The sequence below is a fragment of the Mustela nigripes genome, unplaced genomic scaffold (genome assembly GCF_022355385.1).
Source record: "Mustela nigripes isolate SB6536 unplaced genomic scaffold, MUSNIG.SB6536 HiC_scaffold_76, whole genome shotgun sequence".
Classification (NCBI taxonomy): Eukaryota; Metazoa; Chordata; class Mammalia; order Carnivora; family Mustelidae; genus Mustela; species Mustela nigripes.
In genome coordinates, this window is record NW_026739491.1 from 3,448,316 (window position 1) to 3,473,649 (window position 25,334).

Genomic DNA, 25,334 nt, shown 5'->3' on the forward strand with positions numbered 1-25,334 from the left:
ATCAAGCATTGCCTTAGGCATTCAAGATGAAGACCCTATAAACTCTAAGAAGAAAAGCCACCCCCCCCAGTCCCCAAGAGTAATTTATCATAAAACCACCCCCTGAAAAATTGTGTAGGTTTCATCTGGCATTAATTTGAGGGAATTTTTATTCATATGTTAACGATAAAGTGGAACTCCAAAGTATTGTCATACAGAGTTCAGACCTAAAACATAATTTTCATTAAGTTTCAATTCCTGTTTGTGGAACTCTCCACAATGGTTAATATAAAGACATTGCCCTGCGATGTCTGGGTGGATCACTCGGTTAAGCATGGGACTCTTGATTTTGGCTCAGGTCATGGTCTTAGTTCTTAGGTCTTAGGTCTGGCTCCTTTATGGGTGTGAAGCCTGCTTAAGATTGTCTCCCTCCCTTCCCCACATCAAATAAATAAACAATGATGTTGCCCTATCTTTATCATGTTGACATCTATTAGCTCTACACAGTCATCTTTCTTGTTTACTGATACAACCTGATGAAGATGCTATTATTTCAACCCATAGGTTTGTTGTTGTTTTTTTTGTGTGTGACCTTAGAAATGGACTCATATTTAAAATATATTCATTAATGGGATGCTGGGTGGCTCAGTGGGTTAAGCCTCTGCCTTTCAGCTCAGGTCATGATCTCAGGGTCCTGGGATCCAGCCCTGCATGGGGCTCTCTGCTCAGCAGGGAGCCTGCTTCCCCTCTCTCCCTGCCTGCCTCTCTGCCTACTTGTAATCTCTCTGTCAACTAACTAAATAAATATAATCTAAAAAAAGTTTAAAATATATTCATTAGTGATGACATACATTTTTAAGAAATGGGTAACAGTTCCTTGGACTGCCCAGAGTACTTTGCTACAAGGCCTCAGGAATTATTAGCCAAAATGTTAAATGTTCCTTCCTGTGATCAGTCCTGTGGTGTAAGAGTCACAAAAAGTCTTTGCGGGGGGGGGGGGGGGGGGGGGGGGGGGGGGGGGGGGGGGGGGGGGGGCTGGGTGGCTCAGTGGGTGGGCCGCTGCCTTCAGCTCAGGTCATGATCTCAGGGTCCTCGGATTGAGTCCCACATCGGGCTCTCTGCTTGCCAGGGAGCCTGCTTCCTCCTCTCTCTGCCTGCCTATCTGCCTGCCTCTCTGCCTACCTGTGATCTCTCTCTGTCAAATGGATAAATAAAATCTTAAAAAAAAAAAAAAAAGTCTTTGGGTCTGAGACATTGACACCTGTCGATGCAGCTACATTACCTAACTAGCCTAGAGAGCAGTGGTTCTCACATTTTAATAAGCATAAATATTATCGAGCAGTCTTGTTAAAATGGCAGATTTATAGGTACAACCCCCTAGAAATTCTGACTTAGGAACTTTAGGGTGGGTCCAGGAATCGAGTATTTAGCAAATTTCCTAGGTATTTCTGGCATAATTGATGCAAACCCCATGCTGCAAACCTGCTGTTTTTTGTTAATTTCATGAGCAGTATAAAATATTGACTTTCACTCAGTCATAAAGTCTTTGGTTCCAACTAAACAGCTTAACAGATTAGCTGGAGCCTATTTGGAGTCTTTTTTTTTTTCTTCCCCCTAAGATTTTACTTTTTAAGTAATTTAAGCCCAAGGTGGGACTTGAACTTAGAACCAGATCAAAAGTTGCAAGGTCAGCCAGGTACCACCTTATCTGGAGTCTTAAGGAAAAAAAACTGCTTGTTACGCCAGAGGCCTTATTTCATCTATTGCTTATTTTTTTCTGAAATGATAATGTACTAACAAAGGTAGGTGTGGTGTTTGAATTTTAAAATGGTAACTCTACTTTCTAGCATGTACTCTCTCAAAAAAATGAGGCAAAGAAGAGACTTAAAGAGAAATAAAAAGCTCTTGCAAAATATAGTAGTCCAACCCTACAGTCCGGTCACTGCACAGGTGCCACAATTATGCAAAAACAGTTATACAACTTTTGTAATGAATTTTATACAGCTAATATTATGCAGCTAAAGATTCAGATACCCAAAGGGTACTTTAAGAACATTTTAAATCTTTTTTTAAAAAGATTTTATTTATTTATTTGATAGAGACAGCGAGAGAGGGAACACAAGCAGGGAGAATGGGAGAGGGAGAGGCAGGCTTCCCGCTGAGCAGGGATCCTGATGTGGGGCTCGGTCCCAGGATCCTGGGATCATGACCTGAGCTGAAGGCAGATGCTTAATGACTGAGCCACCCAGGTGCCCCAAGAACATTTCAAATCTTGAACATAATTCTAACTCAGTAGCATAGCTGTTGTTTGATGAAAGACCAACCATGCAGGTCAGCTTTTTTTTTTTTTTTTAAGATTTTATTTATTTATTTGACACACAGAGAGAATACAGGCAGGGGGAGTGGTAGGGAGAGGGAGAAGCAGGCTCCCACAGAGCAGGAAGCCCAATGCTGGGCTCAATCCCAGGACTCTGGGATCATGACCTGAGCCAAAGTTTAACCAACTGAGCCACTTAGGTGCCCCAGGTCAGCCATTTTAAAGACATCTCTGTAAGAAGTTCCTTGTTTAGAAAATAGTAAACAGTATATTCACATTGTAGTAAACTCTAAGCTTCCTTGTTTGTTGTCTCTTGGTAGCCTGTATTCATACCACTCATGTTGGTTTTTTTTCATTCTTTTATGCTGGCGGACCTGGTTCCAGGAATGGAGGAACGTAGGAGTCGAGCAGCTGCGGCTTAGCACAGTAGACATGACTGGAGTTCCAACCTTGGCTAACCTCCAGAAAGGAGTCCAGTTTGCTCTCAAGTACCAGGAGCAGGGCCAGTCTGTCTATGTGCATTGTAAGGCTGGGCGCTCCAGGAGTGCCACTATGGTGGCAGCATATCTGATTCAGGTAGGAAAGGTTTTTCTGGACTGATCTATTTACAGCATATTTCTAGAACTTCAGTAACATGGTCTACTAGAAGGCCTTGGTGGCAGGAGCCATGTCCCCAGTTTCAGACTGTTGGGAGGTGGAAAGCACCTGAAGCCTGCAGATAGGCTGATCTCTGGCTTTGCCACCTAACAGCTGCGTGACCTCAGGCAAAAGTGGCTTCCCCTCTCTGATCCTCAAACTAAATGTGTCATGAAGCTTGAATGAGAAAGTATGTCAAGCATTGACCTACCTACAACAGGTACTCAAAAAATGAAGTTGCAAAGGATGTTAACACCAGAAAAAGGCTAAAATAAAAGCACTTCTTATAAATAGCATGTCAGAAGATCTAGTACTACAGATAATAGTGCTAGTCACTTACAGCTCTGTAGGACTCAAGATTTCTTAAAGTATTTCAGAATAAAGTTCCAGTATTAGTTTCTAGAAACAGAGGATCCAATGAAATTCTATTACTTTATGAAGGGCAGTTGTGAGGCTTTTAAGAACATTTATAAGCAAATACTCTGTAGTCCCTTATTCCCTATTACACAACTCCCAACTTGACTCATTTTTGTTACCTATCTGGCCCCTATAGAGCATTTTACTAAGTTATGTGAATAGTTTAAGGAAAAAAATGTAGAGATAACAGGCCTGACTTTGAGTTACTGTGGACTGGAAAGTATGTGATTTAATAGTATTAAAGCTTTGATCATTAGGACTCCATTTACTGGAAATGGGTGCTCAGGAGGATAGTTTGGATTTAGTGAGAATTGACCCAGCTGGGCTTGAAATCTGTAGTTTCTCAGTTTTATTGAGTTCTAAACCTGACGACACAGAAATAACCCTCCTACTTAAAGCTAAAAAGAGTGCTGTTTTCCTAGCCGTGGTGGCAAGTTGGATAAAAACATCTACCATATACTCTCTCCAGGAAACTCACAACCAACAGCCCAGCTCCCAGAGGACATCTAATAGGCCCATGCAGGCTTGAATTAGGATCTCAGCTTTGCATGTTCAGCCTTGTTTTTCCAGGGTTTGGCAGAGCAAGAATTAGGTAGAAAGACTGACTTGTTCCCTCAGCCTATTGCAAAGTATTGTGGGATTGGTTGACTGAAGTTTTTAAAAGAATGAAATTCTGAGAGTCCATTAGCACCTGTTATTAGGTCAAGGACACCTTAACACCTGCTCCTTTCTTTCTCTGATTTCCCAATCCTGTACTTCAGGTGTACAACTGGAGTCCAGAGGAGGCTGTAAGAGCCATCACCAAGATCCGGTCACACATCCACATCAGATCTGGCCAGTTGGAAGTTCTCAAAGAGTTCCACAAGGAGATTACTGCAGGGGCAGCAAAGGATAAGACTGGTCATACATCACAGACGTGAAATACACAGATCAGAAAGAACTCAAGACAACCCTGCTTGCTACAGATTCAAATGATTTTAACAGGACCAAGGGGATTTAAGCCCAGACTTGACATAGCAGAAGTGTGCTAAGTAATGGATAATTTTGCTCCCTTTGTCTTGTTTCACTTTCCTGATGGAACACTGTTGTGTGTCTAGAGAGATTTAGTGTGGCTTCAATTCACTGGTTATGGGGATATGGGACGAGGGTCCTTGTTTTCTCAAATAGGGTCAAAGAAATCTATTGTGTATCTAACACTCTGGCTAATGATATTTAGCATGATTCAGAAACATTTAACATTGGGAAAAGAGAGGAGAAATACTCAGCTCAGTTGTCAGACCCCAATTCACTGGCGCCAAGGGCTCTCTTCCCCTTTTGGAGCAGTGATCCTGTATGTAGAAAAGGAAGTACAGGATCCAATCCTGTACCTGTGGCGGGTATATAATCTGTTTACCTTAGGAAGTCACTCCTTCAAAATTCAAAACACACACACACGTATCCCTTCCAAAACTTTTATTTGTATGAACAGTTCCTAGCTCTTGGCTTACCTTAGGGCTTTTAAAAGAGTAAAGACCTTATATACTTAAATTTGAAAAAAGTTTCTGCTATTAATCAGAAATAATATTATTTCTTTCTGGCTTACTCCTTGGAGTAAATAAAACATAAAACCAAAGTGTTAGGCGCCCAGGTGGCTCAGTCGGTTGAGCATCTGTCTTCGGCACAAGTCATGATCCCAAGTCCTGGGATCAAGTCCTACACTGGGCTCCCTGCTTGGTGGGGAGTCTGCTTTTCCTTCTGCCCCTCCCCTGCTCGTTCTCTCTCTCTCTCTCTCTCTATCTAATAAATAAAAAGAAATCTTGAGGGGCACCTGAGTGGTTCAGTGGGTTAAGCCGCTGCCTTCGGCTCAGGTCATGATCTCAGGGTCCTGGGATCGAGTCCCGCATCGGGCTCTCTGCTGAGCAGGGAGCCTGCTTCCTCCTCTCTCTCTCTCTCTGCCTGCCTCTCTGCCTACTTGTGATGTCTCTCTGTCAAATAAATAAAATAAAAAATCTTTAAAAATATATATATATAAAAAAAAAAAAAAGAAAGAAATCTTGAAAACAAAAACAAGAGCAAAAAAACCAAAGTATTCACTGGGTATTTATCCCAAAGATACCAATGTAGTGATTTGAAGGGGCACCTGCACCCCAATGTTTATAGCATTAATGTCCACAATAGCCAAACTATGGAAAGAGCCCAGATGTCCATCAACAAATGAATGGATAAAGATAATATGGTGTATATATATATATATATATATATATATATATACACATACACACATCTATACATACAGTGGAATATTACTTAGCCACGAAAAAAACCCTGAAACCTTGCCATTTGCAAAGACATGGATGGAACTAGAGGGTATTCTGCTAAGCGAAATAAGTCAATCAGAGAAAGACAATTATATGACCTCACTGATAGGCAGAATTTAAGAAACAAAGCAGAGGATCATAGGGGAAGAGAGGAAAAAATTAAACAAGATGACACCAGAGAGGGAGACAAACTATAAAAGACTCTTAATCTCGGGAAATAAGCAGGGTTGCTGGAGGGGGTGTGTGTGGGGGAATGCGGTGACTGGGTGATGGACACTGGGGAGGGTATGTGTTGTGGTGAGAACTGGGTATTGTATAAGACTGATGAATCACAGACCTGTACCCCTGAAACAATACAGTCTAAGGAAAAAAAATAAATAGCATGTATATTGAGGAAAAAAAGAAAACCTCCAGGGGCGCCTGGGTGGCTCAGTCGTTAAGTGTCTGCCTTCAGCTCGGATCATGATCTCCAGGTCCTGGGATCAAGCCCCACATCCAGCTCCCTGCTCAGCGGGAAGCCTGCTTCTCCCTCTCCTACTACCCCGCTTATGTTCCCTCTCTGTCTCTGTCAAATAAATTTTTTAAATCTTGGAAAAAAAAAGAAAAAGAAACCCCCCCCCCAAAACAAACAAAATCCCAAAGTGTTGATTTCCTGAGAGAGAGGTGAGAAAACACGAGATGCAGTGTCCTGAATTCTAGAGTTGGTGCTTGCTGGTGAAGGACACCTTCAGCTTAGACCATTCTTCCAACCAAAGCCTGAAGGAAAACTCTAACACTTAATTCTTCGTGGAAAATTACCAATTAGCCACTTTGCAGGTTACAGAAAAAAGGAAGATGGGGGCATTTTCCTTTTGTCCTGGGATCAGCAGTGCTTCTACTTGACATTGATCAGGGAACGAGAGGCGGCTGTGCCTATGGTCTGAGAAATGGCTTGCTCGGAGCCATCTGCAGGGAGGCACAGGATTACCAGGGGACAGCATAGGACAGATGGCCTACTCTTGGAGCAGCCACCTGAGCAGCAGCAGTCTAAAAAAGCCCCAAATGAAACACCCTTATAGGTTCAGGAAAGACTGAGGTGCTGCCCTTTCTAACATGTGCCAAAAAAATAACATAGAACTCTGATCAGGGCCCCAAGGACTTTGAATTTGGATGGATAGGTGCTGGAAAACGGGAGGGTAAAAGTCAGCTGCTCTTCCCCCCACAGCCTTAGGCCAACACAAACTGCAAATTAGTTAGTAGCACCTTAATGCCTCTGGTGACAGTTACAGCTGATGTGGCAGGGTCAAGCTTGTAGGTGTTAGCATCCCCCTTTTTATATCGGTCCCGAAAAACATAGATGCTTCCGTTACAGCTGGCGATCTTCCAGAGGGATGGGGCAGAGCTCCAGGCCTCAGGAAGGCAAAGCCGGGTAAAGCTGTCTAGCAGGGGATTGTAGCACACCAGGGAGTCCCCTTCAGCCACGATGAACACTAGATCCTTATGCACAGCTGCGTGCATGCGACCTGCGAAGGGCAAAACATAGGGCTTCACATGGCATTTGTCTGTCTCTGTGTCAAAGCACTGGATGAGTCGGGAAGGTTTGGTAAAGAAGTCCAGGTCATTCTCCTCCCCGCCCAGTAAGTAGATGATCCCGTTAAGGTTGGCACCAGCAGCCCCTGACACAGCCACCTCTAGCTGCGTCGTCTCTGTCCAGACGTTATCACCTACCCGGTAATAGATAACTGCATTGGAGAGGGTATCCTGCAGTGTCTTGCCACCCAGTGAATAGATAGCATCTTTCCCAGGCACAGACACCAGGGTGTGCTGGAGCCGGTCCCGGGGCAGAGGCGCACACCACTCCCAGTCCACAGTGGCATTGTTGCACTTCCACATGCGCCGTGGGATGGACCCTCCCACCACGTATAAGTCTCCACCATGCTTACAGGCTGCAGTGATCTGGTGGCACAAGCTGTTTTGGCCACTTACACTGATGGAGTCATCTTCTGCACAGTGTAAGGACACAGCCAACGAGTGGGTACGAGATGACTCTTTGCCGATCAGGTAAATGTGCACATTCTCCCCGATCTCCTATTGGCAAAATTAAAATCATAGATGACATCTATCAGTTCTAGGCTAAGGCTCAGCTGACACCTACCCTTAAGGTTCTGGACCACACACGTGAATCCTGCTCTAACCTACTACCCTCAAGTTACTGTGTGTCATCCTGATGTCCTCCAGTCACTTTCAGACATTTTATGCTGGGGCAGAGAATATGTTGTTTTCATTCCGAGCGGGTGCTTTAGGAAAAAGGTGCTTAGGATAATGCAATAGTGAAAGTAGTTCTCTCAAGGAACTTTGTGGAGCTCAGAGGCTGGTGGTTTCTGGGCTCATGCAGACATCCTCCTCCCCAGTGCTTAACTTTGAGCCAGAGAGGACTCATTCACCAGCTATCAAAGAGGCCAGATTAATAGCTGGAATGCATAGATATTATGGTGTCCCAACCCTACAGAGAAATCTGCCTTACCTTCAAGCTAGTTCTGAGTGACTCCGCAAAAGCCTCTCTTTCTTCTTTATTGAAATTGATCCAGGCTTCTATTGCCTCTGTTGGGTTCTGGGAACATGGAACTCCATCTGTGAGAGTCAAAGGAAAGACACGGTCAATGGCGATCCAATAACCCAAAAGGGAAATTTAGAGCCAGTGTGAATCACTTTGTTGGACTATCACTCTGTGTGTGCGTGTGTGTGTGTGTGTATAAGAAATAAACCTAAATTGCTTACCTCGCTTGCACAGTCAGGATTGTTTTTTAAAGATTTATTTACTGGGCACGTGGGTGGCTCAGCTGGTTAAGCATCCGACTCTTGGTTTTGGTTCAGGTCATGATCTCATGGTCGTGAGACTGAGCCCCACATGGGGATCTCTGCTTAGTGCAGAGTCTGCTTCAGATTCTTTCTCCTTCTCCCTCCCCTTCTGCTCCTTCCCATTTGCACCCTCACATATGCACTTGCTCTTTAAAATAAATAAAATCTTCTAAAAAAAGATTTAAGAGAGCATGCAAGAGCGCAGGGGGAGGGGTGGTACAAAGGAAGAGGCAGAGAGGATCTCAAGCAGACTGACTCTTTGCTGAGTGCAGAGCCCCACATGAGGCTTGATCTTACAACACGAAGACCAGGACCTGAGCTGAATCCGTGAGAACAAAGCTCATCAATCAACCCACCCAGGCACTCCCAGGGTCAGGATTGTTAAAGTTGGCTCTTCACTTAAAATGTCTGTTATGTAGATATCTTTTTTTTTCCCCTCAAAACTTTTTTTTTTTTTAAGATTTTGTTTATTTATTTGACAGAGAGACACAGCAAGAGAGGGAACACAAGCAGGGGGAGTGGGAGACAGAGAAGCAGGCTTCCCGCTGAGCAGGGAGCCTGATGTGGGACTCAATCCCAAGACCCCAGAATCATGACCTGGGCCGAAGGCAGACACTTAATGACTGAGCCACCCAGGAGCCCCATGTTTTTGTGTTTTTTTTAAAGATTTTATTTATTTATTTGACAGACAGAGATCACAAGTAGGCAGAGAGGCAGGCAGAGGAAAGGAAGCAGGTTCCCTGCTGGGCAAAGAGCCCGATGTGGGGCTCGATCCCAAGACTCTGGGATCATGACCTGAGCCGAAGGCAGAGGCTTTAACCCACTGAGCCACCTAGGCGCCCCCCCATCTTTTTTAAAGATTTTTATTTATTTATCTGACAGAAAGAAAAACAGACAGCGAGAGCAGAAACACAAGCAGGAGGAGTGGGAGAGGGAAGGCAGGCTTCCCGCCAGGCAGGGAGCCCGATGCGGGGCTCAATCCCAGGATCCTAGGATCATGACCTGAGCCAAAGGCAGAGGCCCAACCATCTGAGCCACCCAGGTGCCCCTGTTATGTAAATATCTTAAGTCATCATCAATTTACTTAATCAGTCTCATAGGTACAGGGAAAATGCAGGATAGATGAGAACATTTATATACAAAACAGCTCCTCACTACCTTTTGGGGATAAGCACTGCTTCTTTTTTTTTTTGATTCAATACTTGTATATAGCTGACCCTTAAAAAACACGGATGGGTGGGTACGCTTATATGCAGATTTTTTTCCAATAAATGCAGTATAATATTGCAAATGTATTTTCTCTTCCTTATGATTTTCCGAATAACATTTTCTTTTTTCCAGTTTTATTCTAAGAACACAGTACATAATACATACAACACACAAAATGCATGTTGATTTCTTATGCTACTGATAATGCTTCCGATCAATAATGGGGATTTGTTAAGTTTGAGCGGAGTCAAAATTATACATGGATTTTGACCATGCAGAGGTCGCAATCCTTATCCCCACACTGGTCAAGGATTAATTGTGCATCACAAAGTACTGCTTTTCTTTTCCAGGGTTCTTCCTCTGGAAAGGATTGCCTATGACAGCAGCTAAAAATCTCACCTTGGTCTCTAAAGGATCTAAATTCCTACCAGGAATAATAATGTCAATTAATACCAGAAAGCCTGAAGATTCCTTTCTCCTGAACTAGAATCTCCACTAAAGATCATACCCAACTAGTTGAGTATGATGTGCCCCTCTACCTCAACTTACCCGAGATGATATCAGTGAGTAGGTGGTGGGGCAGGTGGAGAAATTCCTCTGTGCTCTGCAGCTGGGCCAGGTGGGCCTTGGCACAGTGTTTGGCAGCAGTGTAGAGCTCAGGATCACTGTGCCTATCTGCCAGCCACATCACCTGAAGGCAGTTCCCCACCTGCACTGTGCGGGCCAAAAACCGAGAACATTCCTCAAAGAGAGATGTCAGTTGATACATGTCTGACACCTCATAAATTTCCTGTAGTTCTTCAGCTCGAAGTTTCACAGTCCCGTGGTAGATATAATCCACCAAGAGCTGGAAAACCGACTCGCTGACATCCTGCAGTACAATCACTCGGTTGTGAGCCTCCTTCAGGTTCGAAGTGAACATGGACCGGAAAAAACAGCTCTGAGCTGAGAGGACCAGTCGGTGGAGCTGAAACTCCCGGCCTTCCACTGAGATGGTGACATCAGCAAAGAGCTCTTCCTCCAGACACAGTTTCATGATGCCCTGAGCCACACGGCCGGAGTGTGACCTATCTTTAAAAGTGTAGTTCACAAAGTAGTTTTCATCCATGGATGCTCCAGGCTCCTCTGGTGATTCCATGGTAGCCAACTTCTCTCTCTGCCAGCTGTCTGCAAAGCAACACCACCCTGAGTAATGGGGAATCCACAGTCTATGAATCCAACTGCTCAATTCCGGGAGGGAGAAGGTAAAAGAGACAGCAAAGTGGGTGGGGATTGGCCTTAGTCCTAATGACATTTTAGCACCTCTCCTCTAACCAAAACTGAGTTCATTCTCCTGCACTGGCACTCCATCCCTAATGAAATCAGTAAAATATCCTATTCTTGGTGTTTCCCTAAGAAAACAGAATATTCCTTTCCATGATCTAATAAAAGCCTTGGAATTTAGGCCGACATGTGAAAGCCAGGCGCTGGCGGAAGCTTATGATCTTAAGCCTGGCAAAAAGCCTTACTAACCAAATGACTATTGGGCACAAAACTAGTGACGTTCTGGGCAGCAGAACCCGACAAACAGACCCCCGCTTTCCTGTGGCAAAGGTCCCTCTTCCCCCGCGAATGGAGTTCAGACCTCCCAAAATGAGGCTTGCCCTGGGATATCGATTAGCCCCACATTTTCTCTTTTCTGCTTCTCTCCTGCACTTCCCTGCTCGCCCTAAAGACTCCCTAAGACTCCGTCCCAGAACGCGACGAAGCCCAGTCCTCCCTAGCCCGGGGCATTAGTAGGCCCTTCGCCTTGAGCTGTGTCCCCGCGCCACCTGGAGTCGCCTAGGAAACGGTCGCTAGGGAAACCGTTCATCTCTCCACCGCCCCCGACTCCCCTCCACACCCCCTTCCCGGCGCCCGCCGGCCCACGTCAAAAGCTTAGCTCCGGGAGCGGGGGAGGGGAGTGGAATGTGGAACCCAGAACTCCCGCCCCTTCCCCTCCTCTCACCCGTCGGGTTCTTTAGGGTCCTCGCTTTCTCTCCAGCCTCTGCCACACCAAACTAAGATCACCTTCACCTCACGGTTTTCCCACCTGCCTGCCTCGGTTTCTCACCTGCCTTCTCTCCTTTCATTCCTAAGCCCGGAATCCGGAACCTCTGCTTTCCGCCCCGCGTCCGCCCGGAAGAAAATCAGACACACACTTCCGCTTCCGGTCCGTGCCCTTGGGGCTCCGTGCCCTGTGGGTCTTGCCTTGGCTGCCTGCTTACATCGGGAAACATGGCGGCAGCGGCGACGGCGGCGGCGGCGGCGGCGAGGGGCTGGTGGCGGGGCCTTATGGGGTCCGTGGCGCTGGCCAGGGGTAAGCCGGGGGCAGCTGGCTGCGGCCCGGGGCGGGAGCGGAGGCGCGCTTAGCGAAGGGAGCCCATCAAGCCTCACTTCACGCTTGTGTCTTTTTATCTTCCGGTGCAGGGGCCGGGCGACCTTCGGTGCTGTTGCTGCCGGTGAGGAAGGAAAGCACCGCGGCCGACACGCGCCGTGAGTATGTGCGGGCCGGGCCCTTCTCGGGACTGTAGGCGGGGGACCCTTCATTCTTTTCGTCAGGTGTTTGCCCTGGGATGCCCTTCCCCGTGTCCTCTGTCAAATCTATGCTTGCGGAGACCTGACTGTAGTAGGTCTCATTCTGCGAGCGGACTCGGGCTCTCCCTGTGTTCTTGTGTCTCCCTGTTATGGCCCTGATTACCCCTTGTCCGTTTCCGTGATTCCTTTTCTCTCTGATTAACTGTCAGCTCTTAGAGCCATGTTAAGATAGTAGCTCACATTGAGTACTTGTGTGTTAGGCAGCTTGCTAAGTGGCTTAGCGAATCATTTTATTTAGTCTTCAGAACAATCCTAGGAGGTAGATAGCATTGTGATCCTCCTGCTGTGGATTAGGAAACAATTCAAAGAAGTAACTTGCCCAGAGTCACAGAGGTAGTGAGTAGCGGAGTAGGCCTGCCTGCTGCCAAAAGCAGAGAGCACTTAACCATGGTGTGTGCACCCTGTGATGTGTGGGTACTCAGTGACTGAGGGATGCATGAATGGGTGTACGGAGATATATTACAATCAGCATAAGCAGAGTCAGGAGACCTGGCATTTCCCCCTTTTGGACCTCAGTTTACTCATCAGTGGGGGGAAAAGTTTTGTTGTTGTTTTTTTAAGATTTTATTTATTTGAGAGAGAAATTGCAACACAGCGAAAGAGAGAAAGAGAGCGTGAGTAAGGCGGAGAGGGAGAGAACAGAGTGAACCAACTGAACCACCTAGGCACCCCCCTCAAAAAAGTTTTCCACTAGATAATCTTTGAGGGCCCTTCAGCCCTGAAGTTCTTAGTTTGAGAACCTGCTGTGAGCCAGGTGCTAAGGAGATACAAAGAAGCAAAAGTCCCGGTTCCCACCTTAAAGAGTTCCTGGTCTGGTAAGAGAGTTGAGATAAGGGGCGCCTGGGTGGCTCAGTGGGTTAAAGCCTCTGCCTTCGGCTCAGGTCATGGTCTCTGGGTCCTGGGATCGAGTCCCACATCGCGCTCTCTGCTCCGCAGGGACCCTGCCCCCCACCCCTGCCTACTTGTGATCTGTCAAATAATAAATAAAATCTTAAAAAAAAAAAAGAGTTGAGATAATATGCTGCTTTAGCAGAAATGTAGGTGTTGTGAAGGAAGAACCAGGGAATAGCTTTGAGAAGAGGCAAATACCCCAACTGCAGTAATAAGAAGAGTCTTTGTAGGGGCGCCTGGGTGGCTCAGTGGGTTAAGCCGCTGCCTTCGGCTCAGGTCATGATCTCAGGGTCCTGGGATCGAGTCCCGCATCGGGCTCTCTGCTCAGCAGGGAGCCTGCTTCCTTCTCTCTCTCTCTGCCTGCCTCTCAGTGTACTTGTAATTTCTCTCTGTCAAATAAATAAATAAAATCTTTAAAAAAAAAAAAAAAAAAAGAAGAGTCTTTGTAGATTCTGAGGTGACATTTTTCCAAAGTTTTCCCTGGAAGAGGAATTCTCCACCTTCCCCTTCTTCAAGGTTCTGCAGGGAGCCCTGCTGGGAGACAACACTGCTTGTGAGCCCGAGACTGAATGCAGGGGTGGCTGCTACCTTCTCCATTCCTTTGTTAAATATGCCTTCTCCTTCCAGCCACTGTCAGACCACGGGATGATGTGGCCCACAAGCAGCTCTCAGCATTTGGAGAGTATGTGGCTGAAATTCTGCCCAAGTATGTCCAGCAAGTTCAGGTAATATTCACAATGGTTGTTTGGTCATGGGTCAAGAAAGAACCATGTTTTTAGGGCATGTAGGAGTAGGCAGCCTTGGGTCAAAGTAACCAGTCTCTTCTGTGCCACTTGGTGTTCTTTCTCTGTTCTAAACCAGGAGACTCCGGGTGAAGTTAGCTGCTCTTTCAAGAGCTCTTTGTTCCTTCGTTTCTCCCTTTTCATGTCTGCAGGTGTCTTGCTTCAATGAGTTAGAGATCTGTATCCATCCTGATGGAGTCATCCCAGTGCTGACTTTCCTCAGGGATCACACCAATGCACAATTCAAGTCCTTGGCTGACTTGACAGCAGTGGACATCCCCACTCGGCAGAACCGTTTTGAGGTCAGCTGGGAAATTTGAGATTTGGTGGGTAAAGAAGAGGGACTACGGGTCCTAGAGTAATAGCTACCAATGGGAGCCGCAGGCCTCCCTAGTTTTAGTTCAGGTCAAACAGTACAACACAGCAGTTAAACTAGGGCCACAGATCAAGCAAACCTCAAGTTTGAGTCCTAGCTCTGCCACTAATAGGCTACATTTTTAACTTCAGACATTTTAATTTTTCTAAGCTTAAGATTTCTTTGTTTCTTTTTTAAGGTTACTTATTTTTTTGAGAGAGAGCACGCATGCACAAACAGGGTAGGGACAGAGGGAGAAGCAGACTCCCTGCTGAGTGGGGAGCCTGATCCCAGGACCCTAAGATCATGACCCAAGCCAGAGTCAGATGCTTAACCTATCAAGCCACCAAGGCACCCCTAAGCTTTACATGTTCAAAATAAGAATAAAATTGTCCCTACCTCATAGAGTGGTTGTGAGGATGAAATGAGATAGTACAAGTAGACTTCCAGCACATGGTATGTTCTTAATACATTTAGCTGTTGATATTTACTGATCATCTATTTGCCAGATCTTGGGATTAAAGGGAAAGTAATACCCAATACCTGCCTTTAAGGAGTCCCCCCAACTCTGGTGAGGGAGAAGGACACATAAAGAGCTGACCGTGATAACATGTAATGCGTGATGTTAGAGGATAGGAGAATACGGGGGGGCACTCAGTTCTGTCTGGGATGCTCTGAAGAAGGAAGGAGTGAGTGTTTGTGCTGAACCTTCATGGGTGACCAAGAGACCAGGAATTAGCCCAGTAAGGACTGGGGCTGGGAGAGGGGAGACCAGAGTCATCCCAGACAGAGGGAACAGCATAGGCAACGACAAACATGCTGACATGCTAAGCTTCAGCGTGGCTTAGGCTTTCAGAAGTAGTTCTAAATAGAGGAGAATCTTGAGGTTTTTGAGCTTTAGGACAGAAGAAACGTTCCAGGTAGAACCCTAACCCACCTTGTATCCTCGTTATTGGTGTTCTCATTCGGGGACTCTCCCCACCCCCCACCCAGACCCTGTGGCCATCTTGGTCTTCCAGCTCCTTTTGCTCTCCCTAGATTGTTTACAACCTGCTTTCTCTGCGCTTCAACTCTCGGATCCGTGTGAAGACCTACACAGATGAGCTGACACCCATCGAGTCCACGGTTTCTGTGTTCAAGGCAGCTAACTGGTATGAGAGGGAGGTGAGTTACTGGACATGGCAGATCCTGTCTCTAGGCCAGAGTTGCAGAATTGGCTGAAACTCTTGTGTGCAGTGCCTCCTCAACCCTGTGTTGGTCATGATGGACTAGTTGCCTGAGGCCTCTTTTTTTTCTAGATCTGGGACATGTTTGGAGTCTTCTTTGCTAACCACCCTGACCTAAGAAGGATTCTGACAGACTATGGCTTTGAGGGACATCCTTTCCGAAAAGACTTTCCCCTGTCTGGCTACGTTGAGGTAGGAGGAACCATGGAACTGGGGCAGCAGCCTCAGTGAGAGACTGGCAGGGAACCTGGGATATCCTGGGCATGGCAGGAAATATGGTCTGTGTATTGTGGTGGGCCTAAGAGCATAGACTCGGGGCGGGAGAACATAGGCTCTAGATTCAAATCCTAGCGTCACTTCTGTAGTCTGGGGCCTGTTACTTAATTTCTCTATGACAATTTTCTCAGCTTCAAAATGGGAACAGTAGTACTTAACTAATAAGATTTATGGTGAGTTGAATGATGTATGTGTATAGCCTGGTGTCCTGTAACTACTCAGTTGACTTTAGCCATTATCATAATGATCATTTTAATGACCAGGGCAACCTTGAGGACACACTTCGTCTGTTCACAAGATTTAAAAGCGAAGTGGGATGTGACTTGATCGGTAATCATGTGCGTGGACACTTGGTGACAGAGGCATTTTACCCTGCCCTGGACCTCTGAGAAGGCAGCTGACAGGGAGGACACTAAACATTTAGCCCTTGAGAACGCTCAGAGGCAGGATAATTAACATGTGACTACAGAGGCCTTATGGAGAATTCCAGTGCTTTGCTTTACCACCTTTGTGCTACAGGTTATTCATAAGCAGGAAGACGGTCTATTGCATACATACATTTGTGATTTTGTAGCAAAGTAACTTTTCAGAAATGTTGAGATAGTAGCCATCTACCTTTTCTCCTCTGTACCCAGAAATGCCTGTTTTCTCAGTGTTTTGCATGGGCCCCTTTGCTTCTCCAGCTGCTTGTGGTTAGGGCTACTTCCCTCTCCTCGTTTTCACGGTCTCCCTTATCTGGTTGCCTCTTCATCCACCACCAGTTTGTCTTTACCTTATCCAACTGATCCTCCCATCAAGAAAAGCAATCCCAAATTTACTGCCTTGCATCTTGAGTGATAATGCCAAAAGCCACATGGTCGGAACTTGAGTGCTTGCCAGTTTAGGGTCACTCTTTTCAGCCACTGACTTGCTTCCTAATCCTGGGCTGATGCTCACCATTTCTTTATAAGGATGGGTAGGTAAGCATAGTAATTTGTGCTGGAAAAGGAGCTCAGAGTTTATGTGAGCATGGTGAGCAGGGGAGCCTGGCTGGATGACAGCAGGCCACTTTGGACTAAGGGTGGGATGTGACTTGATCGGTAATCATGTGCGTGGACACTTGGTGACAGAGGCTGGGATCACACTCAAGGACAAAGAAGTAATGCGGTTGGTGAAGTCACCTGTGCCCTTGGAAAAGGAGGCTCCTTAGCGGCTCAGTAGCTCTGAACGAGGTCTTCCACAGTGCTTAAGCCTGTCTTTCTCTTCCGCAGTTACGCTATGACGATGAGGTGAAGCGGGTGGTGGCTGAGCCAGTGGAGTTGGCCCAGGAGTTCCGCAAGTTTGACCTGAATAGCCCATGGGAGGCTTTCCCTGCCTATCGCCAGCCCCCTGAGAGTCTCAAGCTTGAAGCAGGAGACAAGAAACCTGAAACCAAGTAGCTCCAGGGAAGGCATGTTGATAATAGAAAGCGCTTTATCTATAACTGAGCATCCCTGTAAATAAACTCCTGAGACTAACCACTTCTTGTGTGCTTAATGGTAGAAATGAAGCTTGACTTGGGAGAGGGGAGATTCAGCAGGAGTTTTTTCCATCTTCCTTAAAGTGAATACCAACCCAGGAATCTCTTTTAATGGGATTAAGTAGTACAGCTGCAGACATGGTGACCTGCAGGCCTGGACGTCCTTCTGAGAGAGGGACTCTGGAGCTGAAATGGAAAGTTCTCACTGTCTGCAGGGCTTACGATAGGTGTGGCACGGCGTCTCCTGAAAGCTGGAGGGCCCTCAACAACTGCAGGAGAAAACCCCTTGTCACTGCAGACTGGTGGCAGCTGATGATCGAGGGGTCTGGGTGGAACCCATCCCATCCAAACATCCATAGAGTTCCATGAGCCAAAGCTCATTTTGAGTCTTGAACCCCGCATCCTGCTCCCTGCAATCTAACAGCTCATCATGTTTGGTCTAAGGTAATCTTTCTAGACTCCAGCCAGAGCTAAGAATGTTGTAAGCAAGCAAAGGAGGTCCCAGGGCTGGCGCAAAAGATACTCAGAAGCTGCAGATCTGTCTTCTGGGTGACAGGACTCGACTCTAGCCAGCCTGTGGTCTGTATGGCTGGTGGCTGAGTGCCTGAGGTGGAAGTGCTCAGCTCTGCTGGTCCATGAGACCACCCAGCCAGCCCATCATGTAGTTGGAGAACCACTGCAGTTCCAGAACCAAACTTTGCAGCTGATGCTGTTGGCTGCTGAGGGGGTCCCTGGAGGCTGGGCTGGGCTGGGCTGGACTGGGTGTTAGAGCCTGAGCTCAGCTACAGGATATTTTGGGGGTGAGGACAGATAGTAAGGTAGTGTTACCGCCTGGGCTCTTTCCTATCTCTTGGGAGGGCCAAGCTAAAGCTGTTTGCTACCAGGCATCGTTTTTCTAGTAAGCAAGCATCCCGCCCATCTGGACCGGAATAGGCTGAGGGCTTGAGAAGCCGGAGCCAGGCTCCTATTGCCAGCAACTTAAGATTCCACATTTCCACGGGACGGAAGGTCCTGGGAAGTCAGAACCAGCCCCTCCCTGTTTAGTATTGAAGATTGACACACAAAATAGGGAACGCCTGAGCAGCCTGCAGTGGAAAGTTGGAGTCGTGTTGTGTGACGGGCGGATGCAGGAACAGAGAGCAGCTGGGGAAGAGGAAGACTGAGAGGACGTGGTGGGGTATGGCTGGGACCATGCAATTCCTGGCTTGGCTAATATTAGCCATTTGCCTTCTCCCTGGGGTGACTACAACCCAGCACCATCCAGGTACGGGACTTTAGGGTGGGGTGGATGGGAGCCAAGGAATGCTGCCTGCTGATAGCAGTTAAAGTTGGTTCTATCTGAACCTAGCAGGGCCTATGCACTGTGGGCACGGTAGCAGATTAACCTACAGCAGGCTTAATAGTCTGGGCCCTCACCCTGGAACCAGAGAGGTCCAAATGAAGGGAGGTAGTCCCAAGTGCTCTCAACACCAGCCCTGGACAGAGGTGGGCAGTGCCCTTATTCTAGATGTGCAAACAGGACCTCTGGATCTGCCCTGGGCTCACGACCATCATTCTAAGGACTGGGCAGCACACCAGAGTATGAGATGAAAGAAGCTGCAGCAGACAACTTGCCTTGCCTGGCTTCCCTGCCTTCTGCATAATCACTACTGAGGGGCAAGGAAGGAGCAGATTTCTTCCTAAAGGGGTCCTCGACCCTTGGGGAGAGTCACTGGCACTGTCTTAGGACACAAAGTCCCAGATGATTATAGGGAGGGGAAGTGAAGTGTCTTGTGACCCAGTGGTTGGGAGTTCTTTGCCAAGGGAACTGTAGAAGTCGAAGGAGGAGTCCTGGACATTTGCCAAGGTGCTATCTGGGTTTGGGATGATGATTTGGGGATCACTAGACCTATGCCTGGGAGGGTGAATGTCAGTGTGTGTGTGTGTGTGTGTGTGTGTGTGCACGCGCGCGTGCTCGTGTGCGTGTGTTTAAGGGAAGGGGTACATGGGATGGTCTTCCTGGTTTTGTAGATAGAAGAACCTCTAGGCATCTCTACCAAATAGCTAAGGGGCACCTCTGGGAGGCTGGGGTATTCAGGGTGGAGCTTGGCAGGGACCTGATTCCTTTCTGCTGCCCCAGGGCAGCCCATGGACAGCGCCAGCGTGGGAAGTGGCCTGCAGGAGCCAGAGGCCCCGGAAGTGATGTTTGAGGTCTTTCCTCCAGCCTGGGATATGGGGGAGGGAGTGTCCAGAGGTCCCTAAGCTCAGGGTTGGGAAGGGGGTTTGTCTTAAGCTAGGCCTGCTGGGCAGGGGGGTGGGGGGCAACCCAGCATGGGTCCTATTGCCTGCTTATGCTCCCCCCACCACCCAGCCCACTCTTGCTCCCTGCCCAGCCCCCCAGATCCCAGCCCACCCCTTACATGGCTCCCCTTGCAGCTACTCTGGGCTGGGCTGGAGCTGGATGTCATGGGGCAGCTGCACATCCAGGATGAGGAACTTGCATCCACACGCCCAGGCCGCCGACTCAGGCTCCTCCTGCAGCACCACGTGCCCAGTGACTTGGAGGGTGCTAAGCAGCAGCTGCGGCAGTTCCAGGATCTGCGGAAAGGGCCTCCTCTTAGCCCTTGGGACTTTGAACATCTGCTTCTTACAGGCTTGTCCTGTGTCTACCGGCTCCATGAGGCTAGTGAGGCTGAGGAGAGGGGTCACTGGGCCCAGGTCTTCGCCCTGCTAGCACAGGAAACACTCTGGGACCTGTGCAAGGGCTTCTGCCCCCAGGGGAAGCCCCCATCTTTGGGGCCCTGGGCCTTGATCCTTGACCTCTTTCCCTGACCCTCCCCTTTCACCTACCAACCCACCACTGCCCCCCAACCCATGGCCCAAGCCAGACCCATCCTGGGCAGTGGCTTCCATCTGGCACGTGGTCCTTCCCACTGTGTTCAGGTCTCTGGGCTTGGATTGTACCCTGGAACCCAGTTTACCCCTTCCCCATTTTCTTCCCGGAGCCCTGGGAGGGTAAAAACCTGGGTCTCAGGCATCAGGCACAGAGCTAAAAAGCAGGACTTGCAGGTGTGTGTTGGGGGTCAGGGTTGAGAAGTATGTTCAAGAGATGCTGAAAAGAAAGCCACCCCAAGGAAGGCCAAGTCAGATGCTCCAACTCCTACCCTGTCAGTCTGGGACAAGTCTTGCAGAATCTATGGGGACCCTGTGAATGCGCACCACCCAGTCCTAACTTACATACCCCTTTTAAATCCTAACCAGTGTTCTGGAGTCCCTGTGCCCCATGTTCCCCGTCTAGACTAGAATAGACTGGACATTTTTAGTTTGGTCTGTTGGAGGAGTGGAGGTAAGCAGGTGGAAGCACGTTACCTTTCCTTGGGGGGGAGGGAGGGGTGCAGGGGTGGAGGTGTGCGGTGGAGGGGGTGGAGGAGCAGGTGTTTTGGTCCATTTCAACAAGGCTCAGATGAACACCTCGGAGGGGGAAGAGAGGCTGCGAGGGGACTGACTGAGACAAGCTGAACCTGGCTGATGTAGTCCTGATTCTGTGTAACTGTCCCATAAAATGTTCTGTTCTGGCCTGCAGCCTGTGTCTTTTTATGCCCAAGTAAGTTGTTTAACCCCTGCCCTGGGCGAATCACCGTCCCTGTCCTGGGAGGGCAGGAGGTGGGGCAACCAGATCAACCGCTCATCCCCCATAACCCTGCTAGAAGAAGGAACGTTCTGTTTCCTTGAATGCCGTACTCCTCGGAAAGGGAGCAGGGTGTGGTCCCTTGTCACAAGAAAGAACCAGCTGCACCCAGAGTGACGTCGTAGGTCTGTGGGAAGGAGGTAGAGGGACTGACTGGAAAGGAACGTGAAAGGGAGTCCCTGAAGGGGTTGGGCGAGTCGGGTTCCGTTCAAACACATTCCCATCTCCTCGCCCACCACCCAGGGCCTGACCGGATCCTGCCCTCGGCCCTCCGCCCCCCACCCCGGTCTGCAGTAGTCCGTGCCTTCCCGCCCCGCCGGAGACCACGGCGTCGCCGAGAGGACAGAGCGCAGGACCCCAGGCGGACAGGCGCCGGCGCAGGCCCACTTTATTGGCAGAGTCAATGGGCCGTCATGCTCGCGCCGGCGGGTCGCTCGGACCGCGCGGCCCGGCTCCGCATGCACGCCCCGGGCCGCCCCGGGGCTCGTCTCCCCGGGCGGGGCTCAGAGCTCCGGGGGCCCGAGGCCCGGCTGGCCGGCGGGCGCGAGGTCGGGGTACACCAGGAAGCCGGAGAAGGTGATGTACTTGCCGTGGTTGCTGTAGGCGCCGTAGCCGTCGTGGTCGTGGCTGAGCAGCCAGACGGCGTCGCCGCGCCGCAGTGCCAGCATCACGCTCTGGCTCTGCATCTCGCGGCGCCGCGACGCGCCGTCATCGTAAATCATGGCCTGCACCTCGTCGCGGTTCTTCATCAGCTTCACCGACAGCGTCTTGCGCGGCAGCTTGCCCAGCGTGAAAGAGAAGAAGTAGGCGCCCGGCAGGCGGCAGCGGAACACGCCGGCCGCCGCGTCGAAGTCGCCGCCGATGTTGACGAGCTCGGTGTCGAAGGCGAGCGGCCGGTGCCGCGGCCCCGGGCCCGCGTCCGAGCCCACCAGGCTGCGCGTGCGCGCCGCCGAGAAGGCCGAGCGCGGCTCGGGGGCCGCGGGCGGCCCGCGCGCAGGCGCGTCGGCGTCGGCGTCGGCGTACACCAGGTAGCCGCTGAAGGTGGCGCCCGGGGCGCCGAGCGCGTACTGCGGGGCGCCGTGCAGCCGCAGCCACACCGTGTCGCCGTAGTCGAGCTGCAGCATGGCGCTCTGGCTGGCGGCGCGCCGCGCGCCGGGCCGCCGCTGCTCGTCGAAGGCCAGCGCCTGCACCTCGTCGCGGTTGCGCACCAGCATCACCGACAGGCTCTTGTGCGGGGCCTTGCCAGCCGTGAAGGAGAAGAAGTAGGCGCCGGGCACGCGGCAGCGGAACTGGCCCGTGGCCGCGTCGAAGTCGCCGCCGATGTTCACGTACACCTTGTCGAAGGTCACCGCCATCTCCGATGTGCCCTCCAGGGGGGTGGTGCGTGCCGCCGAGAAGGCCGAGCGCAGCTCCGTGGAGCCCGCCGCCGCGGGCCCCAGGGCCCAGCAGGCGGCAGGGCCCAGCAGGCCCAGCAGGAGCAGCAGCATGGTGCCTGGGAGGGGAGGCAGAAGGGGAAGGAGATGGGGCCTGTGCAGGGCTGCCCGCAAACGCCCAGAGTTCCGAGACTGGGAGGCGCTGTTATTTTCACAGCCTGCCCCTGACCCACAACGAGGACTCTGTTTCCTACGCAGCTGGACCAGGTCAGCCGTTCTCAAGCTTCAGCGGGCCTCAGTGTCATGTAGACGGCTTACTAGAACACACGTTGTTGGGCCCGCACCCCCAGGGTTTCAGTAAGTTTAGGATGAGGCTTGAGAATTTGCATTTCTGTCTACGGCCATACCACCCTGAACGCGCCCGATCTCGTCTGATCTCGGAAGCTAAGCAGGGTCGGGCCTGGTTAGTACTTGGATGGGAGAATTTGCATTTCTAACAAATTCCAAGTAATACAGATGCTGCTGGTCCAGGGACCGCACTTTGAGAACCAGAAGATTAAGCCAGTGAGACTCCTCTTTTTTTTGGGGGGGGGGGGGTGTAAGAAACCAACCCCTTTCTCAAGTGAAGGCTCACACACCTGTATGTAACACAGATACAAGCAGAGATGCTTTGGTGGAAGGGGCCTGTAACCCATCAGCTGGGTTTACCCCCTCCCCACCTTGGCACCACAGAGGGTGGTCAGGGCATCTGTTTCTTTCAGCCTGATTTGCTAAATTTTCCTGTGGCTATTCTATGAACCTTGGCCTCCCCCTCACTCAAGCACTAGTTCTCTATACTGATGGCCAATGTTTCAACCCCCATATGGACAGGAAAGGAAATAGCTGCTCAGTGACCCCTTTCCTGGCCTCTGACCCACAAGGGTCAGCCACCACTTTGGACCTCTGGACTCCCCAGGGGCCCTTCTTGCAGCAAAGAGGTCAAAACAGCTGGGCTTTGACATAGCTCTGTCTTCACCCCTCAACCTCCCACGGGTGAAATCAGAGTAAGACTGACTCTTTCCTCTGGGCTTGAGGGCTGGTCCCTGAGCAGAAGAGAACCAGAGGCTCCCGTGAATAGAGAGGGGGAGCAACAAATGCAACAAAGCTTTGACAAGGCTGTGAGGTCAGCAGCTTTGTTCCTCAGTAGTGGTGGAGGGAAAGACTGACAGCTAGACCTGGGCTCAGTTCCTGGCACTACCACTTAAACGTGTGAAACCTTTGACAAGGTCCTTAACTTCTCTGGGCATGGCTTCTTTTATGTAAATAGGGAGACCTGCCTCAGTCTTACTGTGAGGATGCTCTGAGGTGGCAGGTACAAACCCCATTTGTGAATGGTAGTGTTGCCCAGGTGTGCAGGTACTTCTCAGCCTTGAGAAAAGTGATCTGGTCAAGTTCTTGACATGAGGAGTTAGGAACTCAGTAACTCCTACCCCCTGGGAGCTTGTGAAGGCAATGCTTAACTCCATCATGCTTCTGTAGGGCATAGGCTTTGGAGCTTGAATACCCAAAGGCCCTGAAGTGGAAACAAAGTGGGAAAGAAAATGAGCTGGCAACAGCCTGGGAAGTACTCCGGGAGTGTGTGTAGCTCTGCGGCTCTTAGAGACACTGTGGGCTTGCTGAGAAGGACTGCCAGGGGCAGAGCTCGCTCCACAAGGACATTCGTCTTCGGGTAGGTGGGCACTAGAATCTAGCCCACATTCTACTTGCCCTATAGTGTAGAGCTGCTGCACCTGGGGAAGTGTGCCTTTTTCTAATTTTCATAATAAAGACCCCAAGTCCCTAACCCAGTTGAACCTTCTCTCCCTATGGGGGAGGGACCTTTTGTAATTCCTACAAAGGCACCCCATGGGGTAGGATACCCTTCATGGGGGCAGGGAGGAAGAAGGGGACCCATCTACAGTGATGAAGATTGCACCTCCTGAGTACTCCCTTTCATAAAGCTCTTTGGACACATCTGGTCTTGCAGCAAACCTTTGAGACAGGTGGGCCCTCTCCCACTTTATAGATGAGAAATTCAGGCCCAAACTAGGAAAGAATTTTGGCCCAAGGTAATCATGCACACTGAGGCACCCTTGAACCAAGGTCTTTTGACTCCAGATTCAGTGTGCCTTCCTCTCCACCACCTTTTTTCCTCATAGACACAGATATTTCCAGGGAACCTGTCCTTAGCCTCGGTTTCCCTTTTTTTGGAAAAATAGGAGAGAGGAGAAGTAGAATAAATCTTGGGATCCAGGGTGAAAGAGAAAGAAAGCAAAAAGGAAATGAAGCCAATGAAACAAGCAAGAACTCTAGCGTTTTGCCTTCTGGGAGTATGTGAACATCTCAGCTCTTCTAACCCTACTCCTCCCTCTAGCAGGTCCTGCCCCAGGAGCACATGCCCACCCTGCCTTCAGCAATCTCCCTGCAGAGTCTCGTGCACTCCACGAGGGCCAGAGGGTCCTCCTGTGTGTACAGTCCTCGGCCCCTGCCCATTTCTCACCAGCACTGCCATTTCCCAGATCCCTAGGTCCCCATCCTTCCTTAGACCCCCTTCCCAGGGCCGGTCAGAGGTAGGAGGGTGTCAGGTGGGCATCATAGCTCCAGGAAAGGAAATGGCTGTTCCTAGCTCTGTCCAGGTGAGGCTCAAAATAGTCATCTTCAAAGAGACAAAACTGGGACACGGAGACCTGGGCAGACCCAGAGCCGCGGAACCGACGGGGGCGGTGCCGCGATGTCAGGCGAAGGGGATCTCAGAGCCCCTCTCCTCGCCAGACCCCACTCCCTAATTACCCCCTCCTTCAAGCCTCTCTAGACCCTCTTCCCACCTTGAGAGACCCTCATGTTCCCAAGAAGATAAGCCCTCGTTTTACAGAAGCAATTAATCCTTCCTCCTGAGAAAAGAAATCCCTCGGGAGGAGGTACCCTAGACACCCCCCCCC

General features: G+C 49.7%; 4 protein-coding genes across 7 annotated transcripts in view; 2 read left to right on the forward strand and 2 right to left on the reverse strand.

Annotated features, from left to right (window-relative positions):
- Positions 1-6,426: 6,426 nt before the first annotated feature.
- LOC132008273 (kelch repeat and BTB domain-containing protein 4) lies at positions 6,427-11,879 on the reverse strand. Of its 4 annotated transcripts, none has more exons than XM_059386820.1 (4): positions 11,786-11,879; positions 10,243-10,860; positions 8,150-8,256; positions 6,427-7,713 (listed from the first exon to the last, which is right to left on the reverse strand). In XM_059386820.1, exons 1-4 carry the CDS (start codon positions 11,802-11,804, stop codon positions 6,853-6,855), a joined length of 1,605 nt encoding a protein of 534 aa, XP_059242803.1. In that variant the 5' UTR covers positions 11,805-11,879; the 3' UTR covers positions 6,427-6,852. The 4 variants fall into 4 exon arrangements, with proteins under 4 accessions (XP_059242803.1, XP_059242806.1, XP_059242805.1 ...); XM_059386823.1 differs by having other exon boundaries at positions 10,243-10,856; positions 11,786-11,854; XM_059386822.1 differs by having other exon boundaries at positions 10,243-10,856; positions 11,681-11,845.
- A 4-nt stretch (positions 11,880-11,883) lies between these two features.
- Positions 11,884-17,338, forward strand: LOC132008277 (NADH dehydrogenase [ubiquinone] iron-sulfur protein 3, mitochondrial). The gene is made up of 7 exons (XM_059386827.1): positions 11,884-12,031; positions 12,142-12,207; positions 13,828-13,925; positions 14,135-14,284; positions 15,376-15,501; positions 15,636-15,755; positions 17,090-17,338. Exons 1-7 carry the CDS (start codon positions 11,950-11,952, stop codon positions 17,255-17,257), a joined length of 810 nt encoding a protein of 269 aa, XP_059242810.1. The 5' UTR covers positions 11,884-11,949; the 3' UTR covers positions 17,258-17,338.
- Positions 17,339-17,438: 100 nt separating this feature from the next.
- Positions 17,439-20,710, forward strand: LOC132008278 (protein FAM180B-like). The gene is given in 4 exon segments (XM_059386830.1): positions 17,439-18,494; positions 18,496-18,601; positions 19,457-19,527; positions 19,753-20,710. Coding segments are annotated over 4 exon segments (606 nt in total). The 5' UTR covers positions 17,439-18,461; the 3' UTR covers positions 20,149-20,710.
- A 658-nt stretch (positions 20,711-21,368) lies between these two features.
- The window catches only part of LOC132008274 (complement C1q tumor necrosis factor-related protein 4), a 4,384-nt gene continuing 418 nt past the window's right edge, over positions 21,369-25,334 (reverse strand). The window contains exon 2 of the mRNA XM_059386824.1: positions 21,369-22,496. Within this exon, the coding sequence (XP_059242807.1) occupies positions 21,508-22,491 (984 nt within the window). The 5' untranslated portion in view covers positions 22,492-22,496 and the 3' untranslated portion in view covers positions 21,369-21,507. The remainder of the gene's footprint in view (positions 22,497-25,334) is intronic.

Coding starts and splice junctions, on each gene's coding strand:
- LOC132008273 (XM_059386820.1), bottom strand. Junction 8,257..10,242: donor ACTCACTGATATCATCTCGG/GTAAGTTGAGGT, acceptor TGACTCTCACAG/ATGGAGTTCCATGTTCCCAG. Junction 7,714..8,149: donor CACTCAGAACTAGCTTGAAG/GTAAGGCAGATT, acceptor TTTTGCCAATAG/GAGATCGGGGAGAATGTGCA.
- LOC132008277 (XM_059386827.1), top strand. CDS start 11,950: ATGGCGGCAGCGGCGACGGCGGCGGCGGCGGCGGCGAGGGGCTGGTGG. Junction 12,208..13,827: donor CACCGCGGCCGACACGCGCC/GTGAGTATGTGC, acceptor TTCTCCTTCCAG/CCACTGTCAGACCACGGGAT. Junction 14,285..15,375: donor CTCGGCAGAACCGTTTTGAG/GTCAGCTGGGAA, acceptor TGCTCTCCCTAG/ATTGTTTACAACCTGCTTTC.